The following is a 21,251-nucleotide window of genomic DNA, read 5'->3' as shown; positions in this document are numbered from 1 at the left end:
TATGTAGAATGTTGTTGTGTGTATTAATTAGGAGATAGCTGTCATCCACATAGGACCACTATGACCACATAGTCCACTATGTGTTATAATAATAATAATAAAAATAATAATAATAATAAAAGAAGAAGGGCTGCAAGACATGCAGTTTATTAGATGATATAAAGGTTTTTTTAGTCTTGCCACATCTTTTAGAGCCGGTATAAATAATTTTCCATTTAATTCCATTGGATGAAAATATGATGTTAATTATTAGCATTAATATTGATGCTATTACACTTAGGAAATGTACCTTTTAATCTTACACTGTAGTATTTTGAACCACAATATACCACACTAGAAGGAATAAATAAGCACAAAGCAACACTTTGGCATAGGAAAATGTAACATTCATAGGTATCAATAGCCGCGAGACGAGCTTTCTGATTGGTCAGTAATTGGGCGTTTGCTCACGTCACATCCGGAGATGCACTTTTCTATGTTTGAGAGAAATGGCGGCGCTCATTACAGTGAGGGGTTCATTCTCGTTTATGAGACGCTTGGTGGGTGATTTTACGGATAATTTTAAAATGCATGCATATGTGTAAACAAACTAAAGCAAAACACGAATATGAATTCTGAAGGTGAATTGTAACAGGACAGAAAGTTAAACACAAACTCAAAAAAAAGTCAAGGACCAAATGCTAAGCTAATGGGCTAGTCTCCTAGTGCTTAGCCGGTTATAGTGGCAGTGGAGAGGTTCGCTTAGCTTAGCATAGCTGGTTGTGCGGATATAAACAATAACAGGTTGTGACAGTTAATGCTCACTACTGATCTGCATTTAATTATTGCGTCGAATGTGAACTGAGGTGAGAAAGTTAGTTAGATAACGTTTGTTAAGGTTAGTTTTACATGTAAAGCATGTCAGTCAGGGTCATATCCCTTACTTCTACTTGTAAGTACGTTCTCCAGGTAATTTGATACTATATACTCAGTTGTCATTCCTCTGCAGCTTGTCTTCATTGGAACCATACATGGTTTCTTCAGGACCATGCTGCAACACACAGTACAGGATACAGGATTTCACACATTGCAAATACACAATAGTGTCAGACGTGTGTGAAATACAGAGGTGCAAAAGTAGAAGAATTGTTCATTTTTCTGGTTCTTCTGTTTCAGGTCACTGTCCAGCATCTGCACAAGTGTTGTTACTCTAAACTTCAGACCCTTTCTGTACCACACACACACCATGTATACTCCAGCAACACTTTGCATCAGCACAGATTTTTCCGTACTGGCTATGGTAAGTTTGACCATCTGATTACCAATCAAATTAGTCACTCAATCGTAACCTTGTATCTAGAACTTCCTGTAGGTATGGATGCACCACCTAGAGCAAGGAAAACATGTTACATGAGCAGGACATAATAGACAAATTTTAATATTGCTTCACCATTTCAGATCAATTCTTTCCATCTCTTTACGAATTCTGTTTTGCATTCTGTTTCCTAATTTAGCTGCAGCAGGGCAAATTTTGCAGTTCAAGCTGTCAGATATCGGGGAGGGAATTAGGGAGGTGACTGTAAAAGAATGGTAAGTTTTGCTGAAGTTGATCAAACTCGCAACTACCGGCAGTGGGTGTATTTTCCTCAGTGAGAAAATATAATTTTTTTAGTTAAAATTGTGCCTTTTTTTTTTCTTTGTCCTTTGCAAGGTATGTGAAGGAAGGTGACCGAGTGTCTCAGTTTGATAGCATCTGTGAAGTCCAGAGTGACAAAGCATCGGTTACAATCACCAGCCGCTACGATGGAGTCATCCGCAAACTCCATTACGATGTCGATTCTATTGCATTAGTGGGCAAGCCTTTAGTTGATATTGAAACTGATGGAGGACCCGGTAAGATTGCAACACAAACAAATATATATAATCTTATGGTTGGCATATAATAAGTATTAACAGAATTGATTGTGAAACTGATTCTAAACTCACAGCAAGATCAAACCTGATAATAATAATCTAACAGTGTTGAGATGCAGCCTCTTCTCATGTCAGTCATTTTCATATCTTTCTCTCTTGTAGCTGGTGCTCCAGAGGAGGATGTGATGGAAACACCAGCAGTGTCACAGGAAGAACACACTCACCAGGAAATTAAAGGCCACAGGACACAGGCCACACCTGCAGTGCGACGCATAGCCATGGAGAACAATGTGAGTTGTAAATATAAATATTTATGTGTGTTGTAGTAATATTCAGGTTACAAAATATTTGACGTGGAATAATTTTTATTTATTGCAATAAAAGTATTTTAACCCTGCTGCAGAACCAGCAGTTCATTTTTATACATAGGACATGGCAAATATGCATAACTGTTTTTAGGTATTTGTTTTTGCAAAAGTCAGTGGAAAAAAACTTTTCTATTTTTGTTTTTAAAAAAAATCAGAAGTTGTTTTAGACATGGCAATAATAGCTAATGAGAACCTATGGAATGGATAAGAGAGTTATATAAAGAAAATACAGGCAAATAATCAATTAGTCAATCCTAATCTGTCTACTAAAAAGTAAAATTTACAACATTCCACTACTTTCTAGATTGTTTGTTAATAAGATGGGGTTACTGGCCATGCTGAGTGCTTGACTGAGTCAAATATAGGCTCTGTTTTGTAGTGTGTGTGAAAATTCAAGATCTTTATTGTTGTCTGTACTTAAGTACAATGAAAAATCTTATTTTATTCAGTTCTCTCAGGTAAAATGAGGTAATAGGGCATAGTAAACAATATAACACAACAGTGAGGGGTAGAACATAAGAAACAGTATAATAGAGTGCAATACAACAATAATAAATGTAGAAGTTACGCAGTAAGGATAATAAGAAACAATACACAGTAACAATAAGAAAAGACTAGTAGTATGGATAAATTGATTTGTGTAAAGTGCGGTTTTAAAGTGTCAATGCTTATCAGTCTAGTACAGTCTGTGGTGAGTTCTATATGATGAAGGTCCAGTTTGTAAAGTGCAGAATGCAGTTGAGCTGCTCATCATCCTGTTGGAAGTGGTAGTGGATGACACCTGTTGATTAAGTCTGATGGCCTGAGGATTATAAAATATCCTGCTGGTCAGCCTTCATGAGAATAGACTTGTGGGTGGGATGAGTAGGGTCGCTGAAGATGTTGTTTGCCCATTTGTAGACTCTTTTATTGTAGGTGTCCTGCAGTGAGTCCTGCACTGTGCTTTTCTGAGCCCACCTTATCACCCTTTGTAGATCTTTCCTGTCATGTGCAGAGCTATTGCCACATCACACAGCTATACAGCTGGTTAATACACACTCTACAATACCTCTGTAAAAATTGTGTAGTATTCATGGTGACATGCTAAACAAACATTCTCTGATTTGCCTTTTTTTTTTACCAGCTGCAAAGTTCTTTGTCCAAGGAACTTACAGCTGTTCACTCTCTCTACTTCATCTTACAGCTGTTCACTCTCTCTACTTCATCTTATAGCTGTTCACTCTCTCTACTTCATCTTACAGCTGTTCACTCTCTCTACTTCATCTTATAGCTGTTCACTCTCTCTACTTCATCTTATAGCTGTTCACTCTCTCTACTTCATCTTATAGCTGTTCACTCTTTCTACTTCATCTTATAGCTGTTCACTCTTTCTACTTCATCTTATAGCTGTTCACTCTTTCTACTTCATCTTATAGCTGTTCACTCTTTCTGCTTCATCTTATAGCTGTTCACTCTCTCTACTTCATCTTATAGCTGTTCACTCTCTCTGCTTCATCTTATAGCTGTTCACTCTCTCTACTTCATCTTATAGCTGTTCACTCTCTCTGCTTCATCTTATAGCTGTTCACTCTCTCTGCTTCATCTTATAGCTGTTCACTCTTTCTGCTTCATCTTATAGCTGTTCACTCTTTCTGCTTCATCTTATAGCTGTTCACTCTTTCTACTTCATCTTATAGCTGTTCACTCTTTCTGCTTCATCTTATAGCTGTTCACTCTTTCTACTTCATCTTATAGCTGTTCACTCTTTCTGCTTCATCTTATAGCTGTTCACTCTTTCTGCTTCATCTTATAGCTGTTCACTCTTTCTGCTTCATCTTATAGCTGTTCACTCTCTCTGCTTCATCTTATAGCTGTTCACTCTCTCTGCTTCATCTTATAGCTGTTCACTCTCTCTGCTTCATCTTATAGCTGTTCACTCTCTCTGCTTCATCTTATAGCTGTTCACTCTCTCTACTTCATCTTATAGCTGTTCACTCTCTCTACTTCATCTTATAGCTGTTCACTCTCTCTACTTCATCTTATAGCTGTTCACTCTTTCTGCTTCATCTTATAGCTGTTCACTCTCTCTACTTCATCTTATAGCTGTTCACTCTCTCTACTTCATCTTATAGCTGTTCACTCTCTCTACTTCATCTTATAGCTGTTCACTCTCTCTGCTTCATCTTATAGCTGTTCACTCTCTCTACTTCATCTTATAGCTGTTCACTCTCTCTACTTCATCTTATAGCTGCTCACTCTCTCTACTTCATCTTATAGCTGTTCACTCTCTCTACTTCATCTTATAGCTGTTCACTCTCTCTGCTTCATCTTATAGCTGTTCACTCTTTCTGCTTCATCTTATAGCTGTTCACTCTCTCTACTTCATCTTATAGCTGTTCACTCTCTCTACTTCATCTTATAGCTGTTCACTCTTTCTGCTTCATCTTATAGCTGTTCACTCTCTCTACTTCATCTTATAGCTGTTCACTCTCTCTACTTCATCTTATAGCTGCTCACTCTCTCTACTTCATCTTATAGCTGTTCACTCTCTCTGCTTCATCTTATAGCTGTTCACTCTCTCTGCTTCATCTTATAGCTGTTCACTCTCTCTGCTTCATCTTATAGCTGTTCACTCTCTCTGCTTCATCTTATAGCTGTTCACTCTTTCTGCTTCATCTTATAGCTGTTCACTCTTTCTACTTCATCTTATAGCTGTTCACTCTCTCTGCTTCATCTTATAGCTGTTCACTCTCTCTACTTCATCTTATAGCTGTCCACTCTCTCTGCTTCATCTTATAGCTGTTCACTCTCTCTACTTCATCTTATAGCTGTTCACTCTCTCTGCTTCATCTTATAGCTGTTCACTCTCTCTACTTCATCTTATAGCTGTTCACTCTCTCTACTTCATCTTATAGCTGTTCACTCTTTCTGCTTCATCTTATAGCTGTTCACTCTCTCTGCTTCATCTTATAGCTGTTCACTCTCTCTACTTCATCTTATAGCTGTTCACTCTTTCTGCTTCATCTTATAGCTGTTCACTCTCTCTGCTTCATCTTATAGCTGTTCACTCTTTCTGCTTCATCTTATAGCTGTTCACTCTCTCTGCTTCATCTTATAGCTGTTCACTCTCTCTGCTTCATCTTATAGCTGTTCACTCTCTCTGCTTCATCTTATAGCTGTTCACTCTCTCTGCTTCATCTTATAGCTGTTCACTCTCTCTGCTTCATCTTATAGCTGTTCACTCTCTCTGCTTCATCTTATAGCTGTTCACTCTCTCTGCTTCATCTTATAGCTGTTCACTCTCTCTGCTTCATCTTATAGCTGTTCACTCTCTCTGCTTCATCTTATAGCTGTTCACTCTCTCTGCTTCATCTTATAGCTGTTCACTCTCTCTGCTTCATCTTATAGCTGTTCACTCTCTCTGCTTCATCTTATAGCTGTTCACTCTCTCTGCTTCATCTTATAGCTGTTCACTCTCTCTGCTTCATCTTATAGCTGTTCACTCTTTCTGCTTCATCTTATAGCTGTTCACTCTCTCTGCTTCATCTTATAGCTGTTCACTCTCTCTGCTTCATCTTATAGCTGTTCACTCTCTCTGCGTCATCTTATAGCTGTTCACTCTTTCTGCGTCATCTTATAGCTGTTCACTCTCTCTACTTCAGGTCGATTTAATCTGAATACTAATTTTCATTACTGGTGTATAACTATAATTTTAATACACAGTATAATTTTAATACACAGCATGTTCTTTTGAGATTGGATTGGGTGTTGTAAAAACCTCACAGTACCAAGATCTCACTCTAGCTCATTGTTCATGTGCTTCAATTTTCCTTTATTTGTTTATTTTTTTAAAAAGGTTTTAAAATTAACCCTTTTCCCCAGCAAAAGTAGTGTCAGCTTTAGCAAAGATCTGTAGTGCAGTGTACAGAGAATCATGTAATTATACATGCTGTTTGTGCTCCCAGTCCAGGAGCTGGTGGACTGAACAGCTGCAATAAACGACAATAAAACAAGGACATGATTGATGACTGTTAGCCACAGTGCTTGCTTTGTGGGGGGTTTCTGTCCCTTAAAACCTGACAGACTTGCATAGTTCACTGGAGTGGGGTTGTTTCCGTGGTTACCAGTAGTTGTAGTTGTGGCGTGGGGGGACTGCACCATCTGAGTTATTAATCATATAACAATCAGACTAAATTATATTTAATTATATTTGTTTTTATCCAATCTTGTGTCCTCTTAGATCAAGCTCAGTGAAGTTGTCGGGACTGGAAAGGACGGACGCATTCTCAAAGAAGACATCCTGAACTTCATAGCCAAGCAGACTGGAGCCATCCTACCCCCTACCCCCTTCCAGGAGATCCAGCCTCCTCCTCCCACACCTCCTCCAGCTGCCAGGCCCAAAGAGACGAAGCCTGTGAGCATCCCTATACCCGTCATCCCGAGGCCAGTGTTTACAGGCAAAGACCGCACCGAGCCACTTAAAGGCAAGCTGATATGTACCGACTTTTTGAGTTATAGAAAATAATCACCATTATTAAAAATTATTATCGCCAAGTGCAAACAATCTTTGACACGAACTGAAATGAATGAAGTTATAATTTATTAATCAATATATTCCTTCTTCTAATTATTATTATTATTATTATTATTATTATTATTATTATTATTATTATTATTGTTATTGTTATTATTGTTGTTTTTAAGTCCAAACACTGAAAGGGCTGAAACTAATTAATTATAATTATAAGGATTTTTATGCCTTAAAATTGTGTAGTCATAGAAACATGACTCTTACTCAACAGGTAGTACTCTATTCATGTACTCAGGCAAGTGAGATGGACCTGATCAACCCAATCTGACGTTAGTGTGCAAATATTTGTGATTTGGTTCATACCTCATAAGCTGTGAGCCCTACAGACAAAATTCTTCTTTCCACTGATCCCTTGGGTAGAATAAAATATAAAACCTATTTTTGTGAATTAGATGGTTTAGGGTGGAACCTGCTAGTATCTTATTCAGTCTCACCCAACTTGGCCATTGTGCTATTCATTTTCGTAGGGGTTGGAGTTTAAATAGCTGTTTCTCAGGAACCAAAAGTCCAATTGAGTTGAAATTTAGTCTGCTGCATCTGCTATATAATCTCTGAATTACACAAAAAAGCTGCAATTTTCAACTAATCAGCTTTCAACATCTGTGTTCATGTATAGTGTTTTCTAATATTTCTATCTGGCCCAAAAGGGCTGTTATTTGTGAGGGGTGCTGGGACCCCACAGATCACCACTTTAGGCAATATTTGTTATTGTTGTTGAAAAACATTATTGCTGTCCTGTCATTTTAAATCAGGTTTTCACAAGGCCATGGTGAAGACGATGACAGCAGCTCTGAAGATCCCACACTTTGGGTATAAGGATGAAGTGGACCTCAGCCAACTGGTGCGTCTTCGCTCTGAGCTGAAGGATGTGGTTGAGCCTCGGGGAGTGAAGCTTAGCTACATGCCGTTCTTCATCAAGGTAACCACACAATTTCCCTGAGCAGCACTAATATGAGCATGTGAAATGTTTAACAGCTGAATTGAAATTTTTTTTTAATAGGCAGCATCACTTGCTCTCCACCATTTCCCCATCTTGAATGCCTCCATTGATGAAGCATGCCAGAATATCACCTACAAGGTCAGATTCTTTTTTAAAGAAAATCTGCTGATAATCGATAATTGATGTGACAGGAAAAATTTGTTCATGTTGCCTTGAATTCTTGTTCAGGCTGCACACAACATTGGTCTGGCCATGGATACACCCCAGGGTCTGCTGGTGCCCAATATAAAGAACGTACAGATGCTCAGTCTGTTTGAAATTGCCACAGAGCTCAATAGACTACAGGCTTTGGGCGTATCCGGGCAGCTTGGCACAACGGACCTTACTGGGGGAACATTTACACTCTCCAACATCGGCTCAGTAAGTGTAATACGTGTGCTTACAAAATTCACCATAATACACCACAGTGCTGAAAGAAGGTGAAGGAGTTTTCTGAAACCGCAGCTCTTTTTTTTCAGTCTGTATGTGCTCACTATAACCACCACCTGTTCATATTGCAGATTGGGGGTACTTATGCAAAGCCAGTGATTCTACCACCAGAGGTTGCAATCGGTGCTATTGGGAAAATCCAGGTTTGTTCCATTTTCTTACTTGAGATCAGTGCTGTTTTTTTTGTGTAATTTTTAAGCCCAATAAGTAGATGAAAAACTACAGTTATCTTTAATTTATCTCTCTTCTCTGCTTCCTGCAGGTTTTACCCCGCTTCAACTCCAAGGATGAGGTTGTGAAAGCACACATCATGTATGTGAGCTGGTCTGCAGATCACAGAATCATTGACGGGGCTACAATGTGTCGTTTCTCCAACCTGTGGAGGTCTTATCTGGAGAACCCAGCCTCCATGATGCTGGATCTGAAGTAGATCATCCTGCCTTTAGAAAACATCTGGACACTGACTAATGTTTGAACATCATTGTTATGATTAAGTTACTGCTACTCCAGAATTTTTTCTTTGTGTTCGTTTTCCCTTCCCCTTTCCATGATCTTTCTCTTCTCTCATGCCATGGAAAGTGTGCACAAGTTAAGGACATTAACACATTGCTTAAATGTGACCCGAATGTACAGTTGTTAGTCTTGTGTAGGTAAATTGCTTTTTTCTATAAATACACACAGCCAAGGCAGGACCTACAGACTGTTATATTATGTGTTCAGTTCGTGTGTGTCCTACTCTTGCTGCCTGGGTGAAAATGGTTGTCATAACACTATGAATACTTCATTGGCCTTGTAAATGCAGATGATTTTTACCTCCCTATAAATGCATAATTGCACAAATAACCCGACAGTATACACACATCCTGGCTGTGATTATGGGACGTTTGGTGGTGAAGAAATCATGTAATCTCTACTGTGTTGGATTTTACTGTATTTAAAGAAAAAACAGTTTATGAATGGTATATGTAGTTTTAGAACAGGTTACAAGGGGTAGATGTTACATGCATAGTTTATCTGTTATTTTGTTTGTTGTTTTGTGTGGATTTTGAGCAGGGAACAGTTTTAATAAATTATGTCATTATGAATTGACAATTCAGCAGATTATTTAATTGTACCTGTAGTGATATTTCTTATTATTGTTATAAATCTGTAGATTAACTAATACAGTAACTTTATATAATTATAATTTAATATAGATAATTTACATAATTTAATATATAATTAAGATAATTAATTTATAATAATAAATAATAAAAAATATTAATGATATTATAGATAATATATAAATTTAAATAATTACATATAGATTTTTTTAATTGTTTTATTTTATTATTTCTTTAAAATATAAAAATGTTTTTGCTGAACTGCAATAATACACCAAAAAAAAACCTCAGATGTATCCTATTTGCTGTTATTTCTTTTTTGATTTTTCTAGAACCTGCCTGCAACCTACCTGAAAATTGTATAATACAAATGATATGAAGAAAAGTCAAATTGCAATAAGTGTTTACAGCACTTGCATACTCATTTGCTAAACACTCAGAAGTATGGACCTTTTCCTTGCAAAAGGAATGCATGCTTTTAGTGCATGGTATAGACAAACTGGGATGCAGCATTCCTCTTGAGGTTTGGGGCTAAATATTGTTGTGCTCATAATGTAGTTTTTGAGAGAAACCCATCTCTGAGTTTTTTTTTTGTTTTTTTTTAAAATTACTATTATAAAAAGCAATTTTCATTTGTAAATTATGTCTCTCATCCTGAAAGGTACCAATAATTCAGAAATTCACGTTGCCTACACTTGGTACACAGCAAAGAGAACACACAGTGCAAATAGTTGGTGAAGGTGTCCTTGTCTGGATTGTCATGTCCAAAGGACCTCATGGTTCTAGTAGATTGGCCTGAGCACAACATAGTGAGAACGGAAGAAGGATCATTAATAAGACATTCTGTTTTGGGGAAGACTGCGAGGCACTGATGTTGGACGAAAGGGTCTGGATCGCAGTCTCTGCTCTAATTCATCCCAAAGGTGTTCTATCAGGTTGAGGTCAGGACTCTGTGCAGGCCAGTCAAGTTCCTCCACACCAAACTCGCTCATCTGTCTTTATGGACCTTGCTTTGTGCACTGGCGCACAGTCATGTTGGAACAGGAAGGGGTCATCCCCAAACTATTCCCACAAAGTGCATGAAATTGTCCAAAATGTCTTGGTATGCTGAAGCATTAAGAGTTTCTTTCACTGGAACTAAGGGGCCGAGCCCAACCCCTGAAAAACATAACCTGAATTCAATGATTTGGAGGGGTGTCCCAAAACTTTTGCCAATATAGTATGTTCAGGCTGTTTTATTTACTAGATGTAAAGTTATTAAGTATTCTTTTTTTTGTGCCAACCAGTATCCAACTACAGATGGGACTGCAACACTGGAGCAGAAACCTCAAAAATGTAGTTTCTGTACAGTTAGTTTCATGACCTTGGCTTTACACAGATCTAAACACACATGTATCATTAGATAGACATAATTAAGTCAGCCATTCAAAGGTGTATTAAACTGTAAAATATATCCATCACATTACTTTACATCATATTTTTTAATAAGGCTCATTGTTGATCTGGATATTTTTCTTATTCTTTGCAGATAACAGTGTCTGTGTGTCAGGTATGAGTGTCAGAAGGCAGCTGCTCTTGTACTAGCTCTGCCATGTGACGTTTTGGTTCACAGCTCCATGTCTAATTTTAGGTCTTTCCCAGGCTTACCCTTCATGACTGAACACTAGTGACAAACGCAATAAGGATAATGAGTCTTTAAGCAAATGGGAATTCTTTGTAAAAAAAACATTGTGCACATATTGGGATTGTCAAGCAAGCAAGACTAGCGAGCATCTGAAAACACAAGTGAGGAGAAAATTTAAAAACATGTTAAGGGCCACTGTAGAAGGTGACCATTTGAATAGATGAGAGCGGTAAGTGCAGTCTATTTTCATAGGCTTCTAAATATATTGTGATATCCCACTTATGTAGTGTTACGTAGCGGTCAGTCTTTCTGTCCTCATCGTAGCACTTTTTTTTAGTTAAAAGAACATATTTGTTTAGAATTGGTTATATTGTCCTGCACCATATCTTCTGGTGTCTTTTGTCGATTTGTCGACCCACAGCACAGTGTTTTCCCCCACCCAATTCACTCAGACATATAGGTTAAAAGAGAGGCAGAGGATCATCATGACCGGCGTGACTGTGTGTTTTGGGACGGTGAACTCCATCAAAGCTTTATGGGAAATTAGGATAAAGAAGAACAAGGAGGAGCTGAACAAAGAGAAAGAGCAGAGGGAGAAAACGGCTGTGGGAAAGTGAGTGAAAATCCTCTCTGGGAAATAAATTTTAGTATTGGATTTCTGCTATGATTATTACATAATCTGTTTATACTTTATTTTTAGGAAAATACTGATTTGTTGTAATACAATTGTTATTGTAGGGATTGCTGTAATATTTATAAGTTGCTCAGAAAATGTAGTTAATTTTACTCTCATGTATTTATACATTTTTACAATAGGATGATGAAGAATTTGGACTATTGATCAAGTATGAAATCACTGCATGGTTTCATGGTTTCATAGTGTCTATTAAATGGCAAGATAACAATGGATTTGAGAACAGTCTGTACTACATAAAAAATAACTATGGCAAAAATTGAAGAACTCTAAATATTTATATATTTTTTTTACTTTCTATTACTCAGGTTGAAAGGGGCTTGGGAGGATCGGATCACCTTGGCCAAGTTAAAGGAAAAAATTGTGACAGAGGATGGAAGGGTCATCCTACGCATTGAAAACGAAGAGTGGAAGGTACATCCAGAAACTCTGAATTTGATTTGTTTTCCTTTACTGCACCACAGAGGTTCACAGATGTGGATTTGCAGACTCTTCCTGCAGCACTGGTCCAGCTGTCTCAGATTCAGGAATGGCAGATTCACCGAACAGGGCTTCAGAAGATCCCACGCTTCATCTCCAGCTTTCAGAGCCTTATCGTTCTCGACCTGTCCCGCAACACAATCACAGAAATTCCTAAAGAAATTGGTCAGTACGAGCTACTATTGTAGAATAACCTGCTCTCTCTTATAAAAAATCTAAAACATTCAAGGCACAGTTTCTCCATTAAACATTGAGGTATTTTATCATAGCATTGTGTCTTTATATGCTTCTATAACGGGTATAATGGCCTTCTCACCAGGGAAGTTAACCCGATTACGAGAGCTGCTTGTGAGTTACAACAGACTGAACTGTATACCTGAGGAGTTATGCAGCTGTGAGTGTTTGGAGCGACTGGAACTGGCAATGAACCGAGATCTGGATGAGCTTCCACAACAGGTAATAGGTTTTCTATTGGTGACTTTTATATCACTCATTGATGCAGCTCACAATTTTAACTAAAAGAGTCTCACACTAACTGAAATTATGTGTCGTTGGTCACAATGGGTCTAACATAATCAGAGGTCACATCCTGTAGTCTGACAATGAGACTGCAGAACTTAAGTCATGTCTAGAGAATTCTTTACAATGGGCAACTTTTGTCTGCAACAAAAATCGTACAGCGTGAAGCTGGCCTTAGTTACATCATCGATAATCTAGGTGCTATACAGTGAGGTGCCATTATAGCAGGAGCACATTCTCCCATATTTACGGTCCCCTGCTAAATAAATAAATGAATAAAATAAACCTACACAGACATGATATAAACTGTGTATTCTGACACCTTTCTATCAGAACCAGCATTAACTACTTCAGCAATTTGAGCAACAGTAGCTCACATGGGCCAGCCTTCGCTCCCCACGTGCATCAGTGAGCCTTGGCTGCCCATGACCCTGTTGCCAGTCACCACTGTTCCTTCCTTGGACCACTGCAGGCCGAGAACACCCTACAAGAGCTACATTTTTGGAGATGATCTGATCCAGTCATCTAGCCATCACAATTTGGCCCTTGTCAAATTCACTCAAATCCTTACTCTTGTCCATTTTTCCAGCTTCTAACACATCAACTTTGAGGATAAAATGTTCACTTGCTGCCTAATATATCCCACCCACTAACAGGTGCCGTGATGAGGAGATAATCAGTGTTATTCACTTCACCTGTCACTGCTCATAATGTTATGCTTGATCAGTGTAAGTATCCAGTTTAGGACATTTTGTGTTATGTCCATCATTTATTTTCTCTTTTTGATCAACTAAATCTTCAGAACATATGCAATTTCTGCACTGCTACAACTCTGACCTTTGCTTAGTTCAGACGCTCACACCTACAAAAAACAAAGCTGCAAAGCAAAACACATGGCCTGCTGATTCACTGTTTTCACTCAAGCAGATTTAGAATCGGGTCTCTCTCTTTCTCATTGAAGTTTACTTAGATGTCATCTGAGATCCACTCACTCTGTAGCTCTTGGACCAATTGTTTTGGTCCACAATCTAGTTTTAACACTTTTTTTTAACAGGGACATCTTCACAGTTCTGTTATTGGTTCCTCAGCTCAGCAATCTGAAGAAACTACATCACCTGGACCTCTCAATGAATCAGTTCAGCACAATCCCAGAGTGTGTAGTGAACCTTCCTGCTCTCGAGTGGTTGGACATGGGTGGGAACAAGATGGAGAGCCTGCCAGATGACATCCACAGGTAAACAAACTGTAATCACACAATTGTGTTTGTACCCCTGACCTAGGCATCGTTTATCAATCATTTAGCCCATGATCATAGAACTGATATCTTGTAAACAACACTGTCTTGCCTTGATCTGGCCAGTATTGTTGCCACTGCTGAATTAAATTACAAAATATTATTTTTATTTCCTGTTTGATTCAGGATGGAGAAGCTGCACACATTGTGGCTCCAGAGAAATTACCTGGAGTATCTGCCAGACAACATCAGCCGCATGCACAACCTGGACACACTGGTGCTCAGCAAGAACAAGCTGAGAGACATTCCTTCACTGATGGAGGGTATGACGAACCTCAGGTACACATTGATCTTAAATGATCATAGAAAACAAAAGGCTCTTGTAAATATGCACCGACCAGGCATAACATTATGCCAAAACAGCCCTGACCCATCATGCACTGTGTATTCTGACACCGTCCTATCAGAACCAGCATTAACTTCTTTAGCGATTTAGGCAACAGTAGCTCGTCTGTCAGATCGGATCACAGCCTTCTCTCCCCGCGTGCATCTGTGAGCCTTGGCCACCCATGACCCTGTCACCGGTTCACCACTGTTCCTTCTTTGGACCACTTTTGATAGATACTGACCACTGCAGACCGGGAACACCCCACAAGAGCTGCAGTGTTGGAGATACTCTGATCCAGTCGTCTAGCCATCACAATTTGGCCCTTGTCAATCTCACTCAAATCCTTACGCTTGCCCATTGTTCCTGCCTCTAACACATCAACTTTGAGGACAAAATGTACACTTGCTGCCTAATATATCCCACCCACTAACAGGTGCCATGATGAGGAGATCATCAGTGTTATTCACTTCACTTGTCAGTGCAGAGGTGCCAGCAGGTCAGGTTTACTCATAGTATTGATTGTTGATGAAAACGTGAAAACTAAGCTATATATTTTAGCTAAACCTTTTACATTTGTCAGACAAAACAGCAGTCAAATCAAACAGAAATTAAATTCAAAAGACACAGAACATGAAAGCTGAAACTTTATTTCTGTATTATTGTGGTTACTTTTACCTTCCTTTTCTTGGTAAAGTGTTGTTTTCTTGACTTAATTGATAGCATCTTGAAAATAATAGATTGTTTTTGGCAGGTTTGTAAACTTCAGAGACAACCCTCTGACGTATGATGTGACTCTCCCTGACCTGAAAGAGGACGTGGCAGAGGAGGAGAATGACAGAGAGATGTTCGGCAAAGAATTCATGCACCATTACATCCATGAAGCCCGCAAAAGAGGTTACGCAATACTCAATATGCACTGTGCTCACAAATGCTAGGATAGTTTTTTAAATAAAAATAATTAAAAAAAGAAATCTGCACGGCCCGTGAATGACCAACTGTCCATCAAAAATGTGTTTCAGGATCCCAGACTTATACATCAGTGATAAATGTGACACTGGAGGGTTTGATAGAGGAAGTGGCGTGACTCAGTCCTGCATGCCGGCTGCTCCTGCTGCTGTTGCCTCCTGTCCTGTCCTGTCTCATCTGTCCTGCACGTCCTGTAAAGATATGTTCTGTCTCTCTAGTCAAGGACTAGTGAGGACTGTTTGCTCTCTGCTGCTGCTACTGTGTCCAAAAGCTCAAGGACCCAAAATGAGAAAACTAAAAATAATCTCTGAACTATTTTTTGTTGTTTAGAGTTTGTGCGTTTAGTTGGGAAGCGCAGTCAGAAGCACGTTCTCTAAAGACACGTCTCGGCTGGTGTAGAATCGGAGGCTGGATTTGAAGCCTCGCTGCTGGAGGTAATGCAGCCTGCCATGGTCGATCAGCATCTTGCACAGGCGTCCGACGTTCTCACGCTCTTCTGCTGAAATGGCACTACAGGGAACGGAGAGAACACACACACACGGCTAAGAACACTAACAACACAAGGAACCCAGGACTTTCATCAACTAATACATGCTGTGTAGATTTTGTTAAAATTGGGGAAACAACTTAATATACAAAGATGTTGGACCAGCCTATATGACACTTCTACAAGTTTAATTATGAGAAAGGAGATAAATCATATAGAGCTTTTGGCCAAAAAATACCAGTGTTGCTTGAAGAGTAATAAGCAGACACACCGCTTTCTTTGTGTTTTTAGTCTCTCTCTCACCTCTTTCCCACGATCTTTCTCCTTTGCTCATTTCTTTCCGTTTTTCTCCTACTTTGCAGTTTCTACTATCCCTGACCATCTTACTCTGTCTCTCTCTATCCTGCCATCTCTGTCTGTTTTCCTGTCTCCATTAGACTCTCTCTATCTTCCTGTCTCCCTCAATCTATCTTTCTCTCCATCTTCAAATCTCTGTCTTTTCTTACAGCTTCATTGATTCTACTAATCTCTAAACGCTTACTTGTTGAGATGATCAGGAAAGTTTTCCGAAATCTCTTCATGTTCAGCCTCTTCTCCTTCTTCTTCATCTTTGACGGTCTCTTGTGAGGATTTCTCAGGATTTAAGGTGGATTTGACTCTGCTCATGCCACATGTAGCCCAGCTGGACATGCGCTGGAAAGCCGAAAACTCTGAGGCTCCAAGACCACGCTCTTTGAAAAAGTCCTTTCCTACATAATGCCTCCATTCACAGCGATGATGGCAGCAGAGTGCAATAGTGAGCCCTGATACCACGACCTCCTCACTGCTTTCAGAACCACACCTCACCTCCTCACCTCCTTCTTGCACTTTTATACGTTTATTGGGAGGCTCATGGTCTTTGTCTTTTGCACTGTGCTCAAATAAGCACCGCAGAGCCAAATCTGTAAAGCCAAAAAAGGCTGGTTATAATCTACAAGATATAACAGACAGAAGTTAGACAAAACAGACAGAAGTTACCAGAAGTAACTCACCTGTTGCTGCACCACACAGGTGTTTGCCCACTGCAATTACAGGAAGCCACTTTTCTTGTAAAAATGGAACTCTGCCTATAGAACATTAAAGTAAGTGAAAAGATCACAACATACATTTTCTGTACATCTCAATTTCTTATTTTGGGAAAAAATCATCACTCACTTAAGTCAAGGTGCTGAATGTCAACCTGCAGCCTGTCGAAGGTCGAGTCTGTGTTTTTGTGTTTGCCATCTACCTTAACAAATGAGAAAAATGCATTTTAGAAAAGAATAAACAAAAAATGGCAAACTAAAAATCCCCATGTTGTGCTATTTTAGGAAAATACTGAATTGCAGGGTGATGTGATCTAGCATAGTTACTGTTACCACTCCAAAGTTGATTATTTTTCTATAACAGAACCCCACAAAGTGCTTTACTACTTTTATACTATAGTGATGATAGTGGGGGACTGGATTTTAGTAAATGTGTGGTTTCTCAACAGGTTTACTGGGGAAGGCATGGCTAATGTGATTGTACTGAAGGAGGTGTGGCCTCTGTGACAATGTTTTTTTAAAGGGGGTGTGGCCTTGATAGCTGAGTATGAGAGTTGTTGTTGTTGATCTTTCGGCTGCTCCCTACGTGTGAGGGGTCGCCACAGCGGACCAGCTGGACCACACAACAACTTGGCACAGGTTTTACGCCAGATGCCCTTCCTGACACAACCCACCCATTTTATCCGGGATGCATCCAGTGGCTGGGAATCGAACCCAGGATTTCCACATGCTAGGCAAGAAACCTACCACTGAGCCACCAGCGCCCTTTAGCTGAGTATTAGAATAGTGCATGAAAATGCATACCTTAAAGCGAGTACTGGATCTCTCCACTAACAGGAAGTGGACGTTCTTGGCTTCCTGAAGGGCAACATGAATCCAGTGGGAAAGTTTACCTTTTCCAGCACCAAACTCTACATAACACCTCTCAGGCCCAAGCAGCTCCAAAGCCTCCATATTCCCCAAAATCGAGGCCTAGTAAACATGCAGCACACGTTTAAGTACAGTTCACATTTATAATTTTTTTAGCCAAGTTATTTTTATTGAATATTACCTGCTGCTTAAGGTGTTTAAAAGCAAAGTTTCCATTCTTGGGATCATTAAGAGCTTCATTTAGAGCCGGATGAGAGAGAAGGCTAGCGTCAGGTTCCGTGTTTAATCCTGAGAATAGTGCAGAAACAGGATGAGGAAGCAGTGATAGTGAGGGAAAGCTTCACAATGCCCTGCCTTTAACATCACGAATTACTCAACCTGATTCCTGCACTGAAATATCAAATGTAAACAGGGCTTCTTATCTTACACATACCTTTCACTGCAGTCTTCAGTTTCTGAATAAGACTATAAAGCTCCTCTTTAGATCGCTCAGCAATAGACACCTTCAACAAATAAACATTTAAGAAAGGATAAAATGCATGTTAAATCTTACACCACTGAATGCAAAAGTTTGTATACCCCTGCATGGTTTATGGGTGATTAAAGAATTGTGTAATAATTCTATACTTTTTTTAATTCCAAGAAGTTATTCTAAATGAATCATTTATCAAGAAAATAATTAAAAACATGAGACACAACATAAGCATGTCTCATACTACCAACTGACATAAAATGTTGGTATAAGAGCATTTTTACTGGTTAATGAGCGCAAATTGTTTTTACCTCATCAGCGGCAATTTCCTCTTCGGTTTCAGACCCAGCATTGATGTCTTTCACATAGTAGACCTTAAAAGCAAATCAGACAAGATGACCATACAGGAAAGTAAATCTCAACCCTGAAACACATTAAGTATATTGGTATTAAAACATTTCTTATGTGATTAATGAGTCTGGTGATGGTTGGTTCTGTATTTTCATTATTCCATGAAGTTAGTGATTGTGTGCTGCTCTGATGTCACAGAGGGACATTATCATAGCTAGCGTGGTTATATTCCACTGATCACACACATAGACCACATGTTTTACTGTTAGCTCTTGAAAACAAAAAAAAGAAGAACTTCCTTTCCTTTCAGATGAGGAGGCAAGAAAGCTGGACAGACTAAAAGACTAAAGCACTGCTGCATTGCTCTCTTTAGAAGGAGTTTAAGTCCCACTGGCCCCACTATCAGCAGCAGGGTGAATGGCATTGTGGGTAATGAGGGATTTTTTAAATCACAGTGAAAACAGAGAACCATGTCAATTAATGTAGTTTAAAAAAAAAGTTAACACTGGACATCCCTAAAGATCATATGATAATTATAAAGTCTAAAAAGCACTACATTCAGTGTGGATTATATTGTAAAATACACTATATTGCCAAAAGTTTTGGGACACCCTTCCAAATCATTGAATTCAGGGGTTGGGCTTGGCCTCTTAGTTGCAGTGAAAGGAACTCTTAATGCTTCAGCATACCAAGACATTTTAGACAAGTTCAGGCTCCCAACTTTGTGGGAACAGTTTGGGGATGACCCCTTCCTGTTCCAACATGACTACGCACCAGTGCACAAAGCAAGGTCCATAAAGACATGGATGAGCGAGTTTGATGTGGAGGAACTTGACTGGCCTGCACAGAGTCCTGAGCCAGGAGCCTCGGAGCCATTCCGAAACTGGGACGTCTGCCTTTACAAGCACATGAATGAAATATGGAGTTGGCCCACCCTTTACAGCTATTACAGCTTCAACTCTTCAGGGAAGGCTTTCCACAAGGTTTAGGAGTGTGTTTATGGGAATTTTTGACCATTCCTCTAGAAGGGCATTTGTGAGGTCAGGCAACGATGTTAGACGAGAAGGTCTCCGCTCTAATTCATCCCAAAGGTGTTCTATGGACCTTGCTTTGTGCACGGGTGAGAAGGCTTTACACAAGGTTTAGGAGTGTGTTTATATGAAGTTTTGACCATTCTACTAGAAGTGAATTTGTTACACATTGAGAGTCTCTGCTCTAATTCATCCCAAAGGTATTTTATCGGGTTGAGGTCAGGACTCCTCAAGGCCAATCAAGTTCCTCCACACCAAACTCCCTCATCCATGTCTTTATGGACATTGCTTTGTGCAGCCTTTGTTTTGTTTTTGGAACAGCGAGGGGCCATCCCCAAACTGTTCCCACAAAGTTGGGAGCATGAAATTGTCCAAAATGTCTTGGTATGCTGAAGCATTAAGAGTTCCTTTCACTGGAACTAAGGGGCCGAGACCCAACCCCTGAATTCAGTGAAGTAGTTGATCAAAATGTGCCACATTTCAAGGGGGATGATGTTAATATTCAACAAAAATATTATAACTGTCCTGTTATAAATTATTTATATATATATATATATATATATATATATATATATATATATATATATATATATATATATATATATATATATAAAGAAAAAGTCTTGTTGAAGATGAAACACTCACAGGTTTGGGCTTTTCCTTCGAGTTACACTTTTTCAGGTGTTTTGCCAAACTGTCTTCAAACACAGTGCTGTCAGAAAAAATAAATATCTGCTATAAAAATACATTATTTTTCTTTTATTTAATTTAATCTTTTTTCTGCATATGAGCGAGTTTTCCAAAATCTCAGCACTGAGTGAAACCTTTATTGAACTGTAGATTAGTGAGGAATGTGTGCAGATTGACCACATCAGGCCCCCTCCTTTAACTTTACTTACTGCTTCGGGTCCAGAGGGCAGAGGATCCGTCTTCTCTCACTGTCTGAATCCTGCAGAGAAAAATAATAAAGAAACAAACAAGACGCACGTGAAAGAATTCAGCAAGTGTCAGCGCATGTAGCTAACAGGCTAACCAGAACCATGGAAAGTTGGATAGAACACACACTGCAAGGTAAGCGTTAAATAAACCTACCGCATTTCCGTGTTCACCGCAAAACCTTTTCCCTTTTCCAACTACCATTTTGCAGTAACGTTTCTTTTTCGCCACGAAAAAAGCGCATCTTCCAGGTAAAGGCGCTGCAACTCCGTCTGACATGACTGCCGCCATTTTGGCTCAATTCTATATGCTGCTCAACTGAATAATCAGGCGCCCTAGAAAGTGGATAAATGAACAAGCGTCTACACGCTACATAGTGCATTACGTGTTGTTTATTAGGTGAATTGAGATACAGCCAAGGACTGAACCGCTTCATTCAAAATAAACATTGCCAAAATAAAGCAAAGGCAGTGGCTGTTATCAAACTAAACAATGATAAACAAATACATGATTATAAAATATTACAAATTAAAAGTACGCTTAGAGTGTAATGAGTTTTACATTGATCTGCTAGGCAAACACTGAGATTTCAGTAAATGAATGTTTGTATTTCTACAAATATTTAAAGGCTTAATTCAAAGCTTGGTTACTGCGAGCTGTATGTCAATATCACTGCTAATGTGAATTAAATTTTTAATATAAAAATTTGAAAAATATAAAAATAAGATTTGACATAACATTTAATAATTAATAATTAATATAACATTTGTAA

General features: G+C 39.0%; 3 protein-coding genes across 3 annotated transcripts; 2 read left to right on the top strand and 1 right to left on the bottom strand.

Moving 5' to 3' along the window:
* The first annotated feature begins 442 nt into the window (after positions 1 to 442).
* dbt (dihydrolipoamide branched chain transacylase E2) lies at positions 443 to 9,345 on the top strand. The gene is made up of 11 exons (XM_058401846.1): positions 443 to 539; positions 1,156 to 1,279; positions 1,494 to 1,569; positions 1,691 to 1,872; positions 2,056 to 2,183; positions 6,481 to 6,724; positions 7,584 to 7,750; positions 7,832 to 7,909; positions 8,000 to 8,191; positions 8,332 to 8,403; positions 8,523 to 9,345. The coding sequence occupies exons 1-11, from the start codon at positions 489 to 491 to the stop codon at positions 8,688 to 8,690; spliced, it is 1,482 nt and encodes a 493-aa protein (XP_058257829.1). The 5' UTR covers positions 443 to 488; the 3' UTR covers positions 8,691 to 9,345.
* Positions 9,346 to 11,014: 1,669 nt separating this feature from the next.
* lrrc39 (leucine rich repeat containing 39) lies at positions 11,015 to 15,386 on the top strand. The gene is made up of 9 exons (XM_058400160.1): positions 11,015 to 11,216; positions 11,440 to 11,600; positions 11,990 to 12,095; positions 12,170 to 12,326; positions 12,481 to 12,617; positions 13,769 to 13,914; positions 14,101 to 14,253; positions 15,054 to 15,196; positions 15,322 to 15,386. The coding sequence occupies exons 1-9, from the start codon at positions 11,208 to 11,210 to the stop codon at positions 15,384 to 15,386; spliced, it is 1,077 nt and encodes a 358-aa protein (XP_058256143.1). The 5' UTR covers positions 11,015 to 11,207.
* On the bottom strand, positions 14,940 to 20,871 carry trmt13 (tRNA methyltransferase 13 homolog). Its single transcript, XM_058400159.1, has 11 exons — positions 20,636 to 20,871; positions 20,443 to 20,492; positions 20,189 to 20,255; positions 18,473 to 18,535; positions 18,123 to 18,192; positions 17,871 to 17,977; positions 17,624 to 17,791; positions 16,950 to 17,022; positions 16,787 to 16,861; positions 16,297 to 16,696; positions 14,940 to 15,778 (listed from the first exon to the last, which is right to left on the bottom strand). Exons 1-11 carry the CDS (start codon positions 20,768 to 20,770, stop codon positions 15,610 to 15,612), a joined length of 1,377 nt encoding a protein of 458 aa, XP_058256142.1. The 5' UTR covers positions 20,771 to 20,871; the 3' UTR covers positions 14,940 to 15,609.
* Between the last annotated feature and the right edge of the window lie 380 nt (positions 20,872 to 21,251).

Source organism: Hemibagrus wyckioides, linkage group LG10 (assembly GCF_019097595.1).
Source record: "Hemibagrus wyckioides isolate EC202008001 linkage group LG10, SWU_Hwy_1.0, whole genome shotgun sequence".
Taxonomy (NCBI): Eukaryota; Metazoa; Chordata; class Actinopteri; order Siluriformes; family Bagridae; genus Hemibagrus; species Hemibagrus wyckioides.
This window is presented reverse-complemented; position numbering and strand designations above follow the sequence as displayed.

Excerpts from the sequence above, each read along its gene's own strand:
- dbt (XM_058401846.1), top strand. The coding sequence starts at position 489 with ATGGCGGCGCTCATTACAGTGAGGGGTTCATTCTCGTTTATGAGACGC. Across the intron at positions 540-1,155 it reads TCTCGTTTATGAGACGCTTG|GTCACTGTCCAGCATCTGCA; the intron begins GTGGGTGATTTT and ends CTTCTGTTTCAG. Across the intron at positions 7,910-7,999 it reads GCCAGAATATCACCTACAAG|GCTGCACACAACATTGGTCT; the intron begins GTCAGATTCTTT and ends ATTCTTGTTCAG.
- lrrc39 (XM_058400160.1), top strand. Across the intron at positions 12,327-12,480 it reads AGAAATTCCTAAAGAAATTG|GGAAGTTAACCCGATTACGA; the intron begins GTCAGTACGAGC and ends CCTTCTCACCAG. Across the intron at positions 12,618-13,768 it reads TGGATGAGCTTCCACAACAG|CTCAGCAATCTGAAGAAACT; the intron begins GTAATAGGTTTT and ends TTGGTTCCTCAG.
- trmt13 (XM_058400159.1), bottom strand. The coding sequence starts at position 20,770 with ATGGCGGCAGTCATGTCAGACGGAGTTGCAGCGCCTTTACCTGGAAGA. Across the intron at positions 20,256-20,442 it reads TGCCCTCTGGACCCGAAGCA|CACTGTGTTTGAAGACAGTT; the intron begins GTAAGTAAAGTT and ends TTTTTCTGACAG. Across the intron at positions 17,978-18,122 it reads ACTGAAGACTGCAGTGAAAG|GATTAAACACGGAACCTGAC; the intron begins GTATGTGTAAGA and ends CACTATTCTCAG.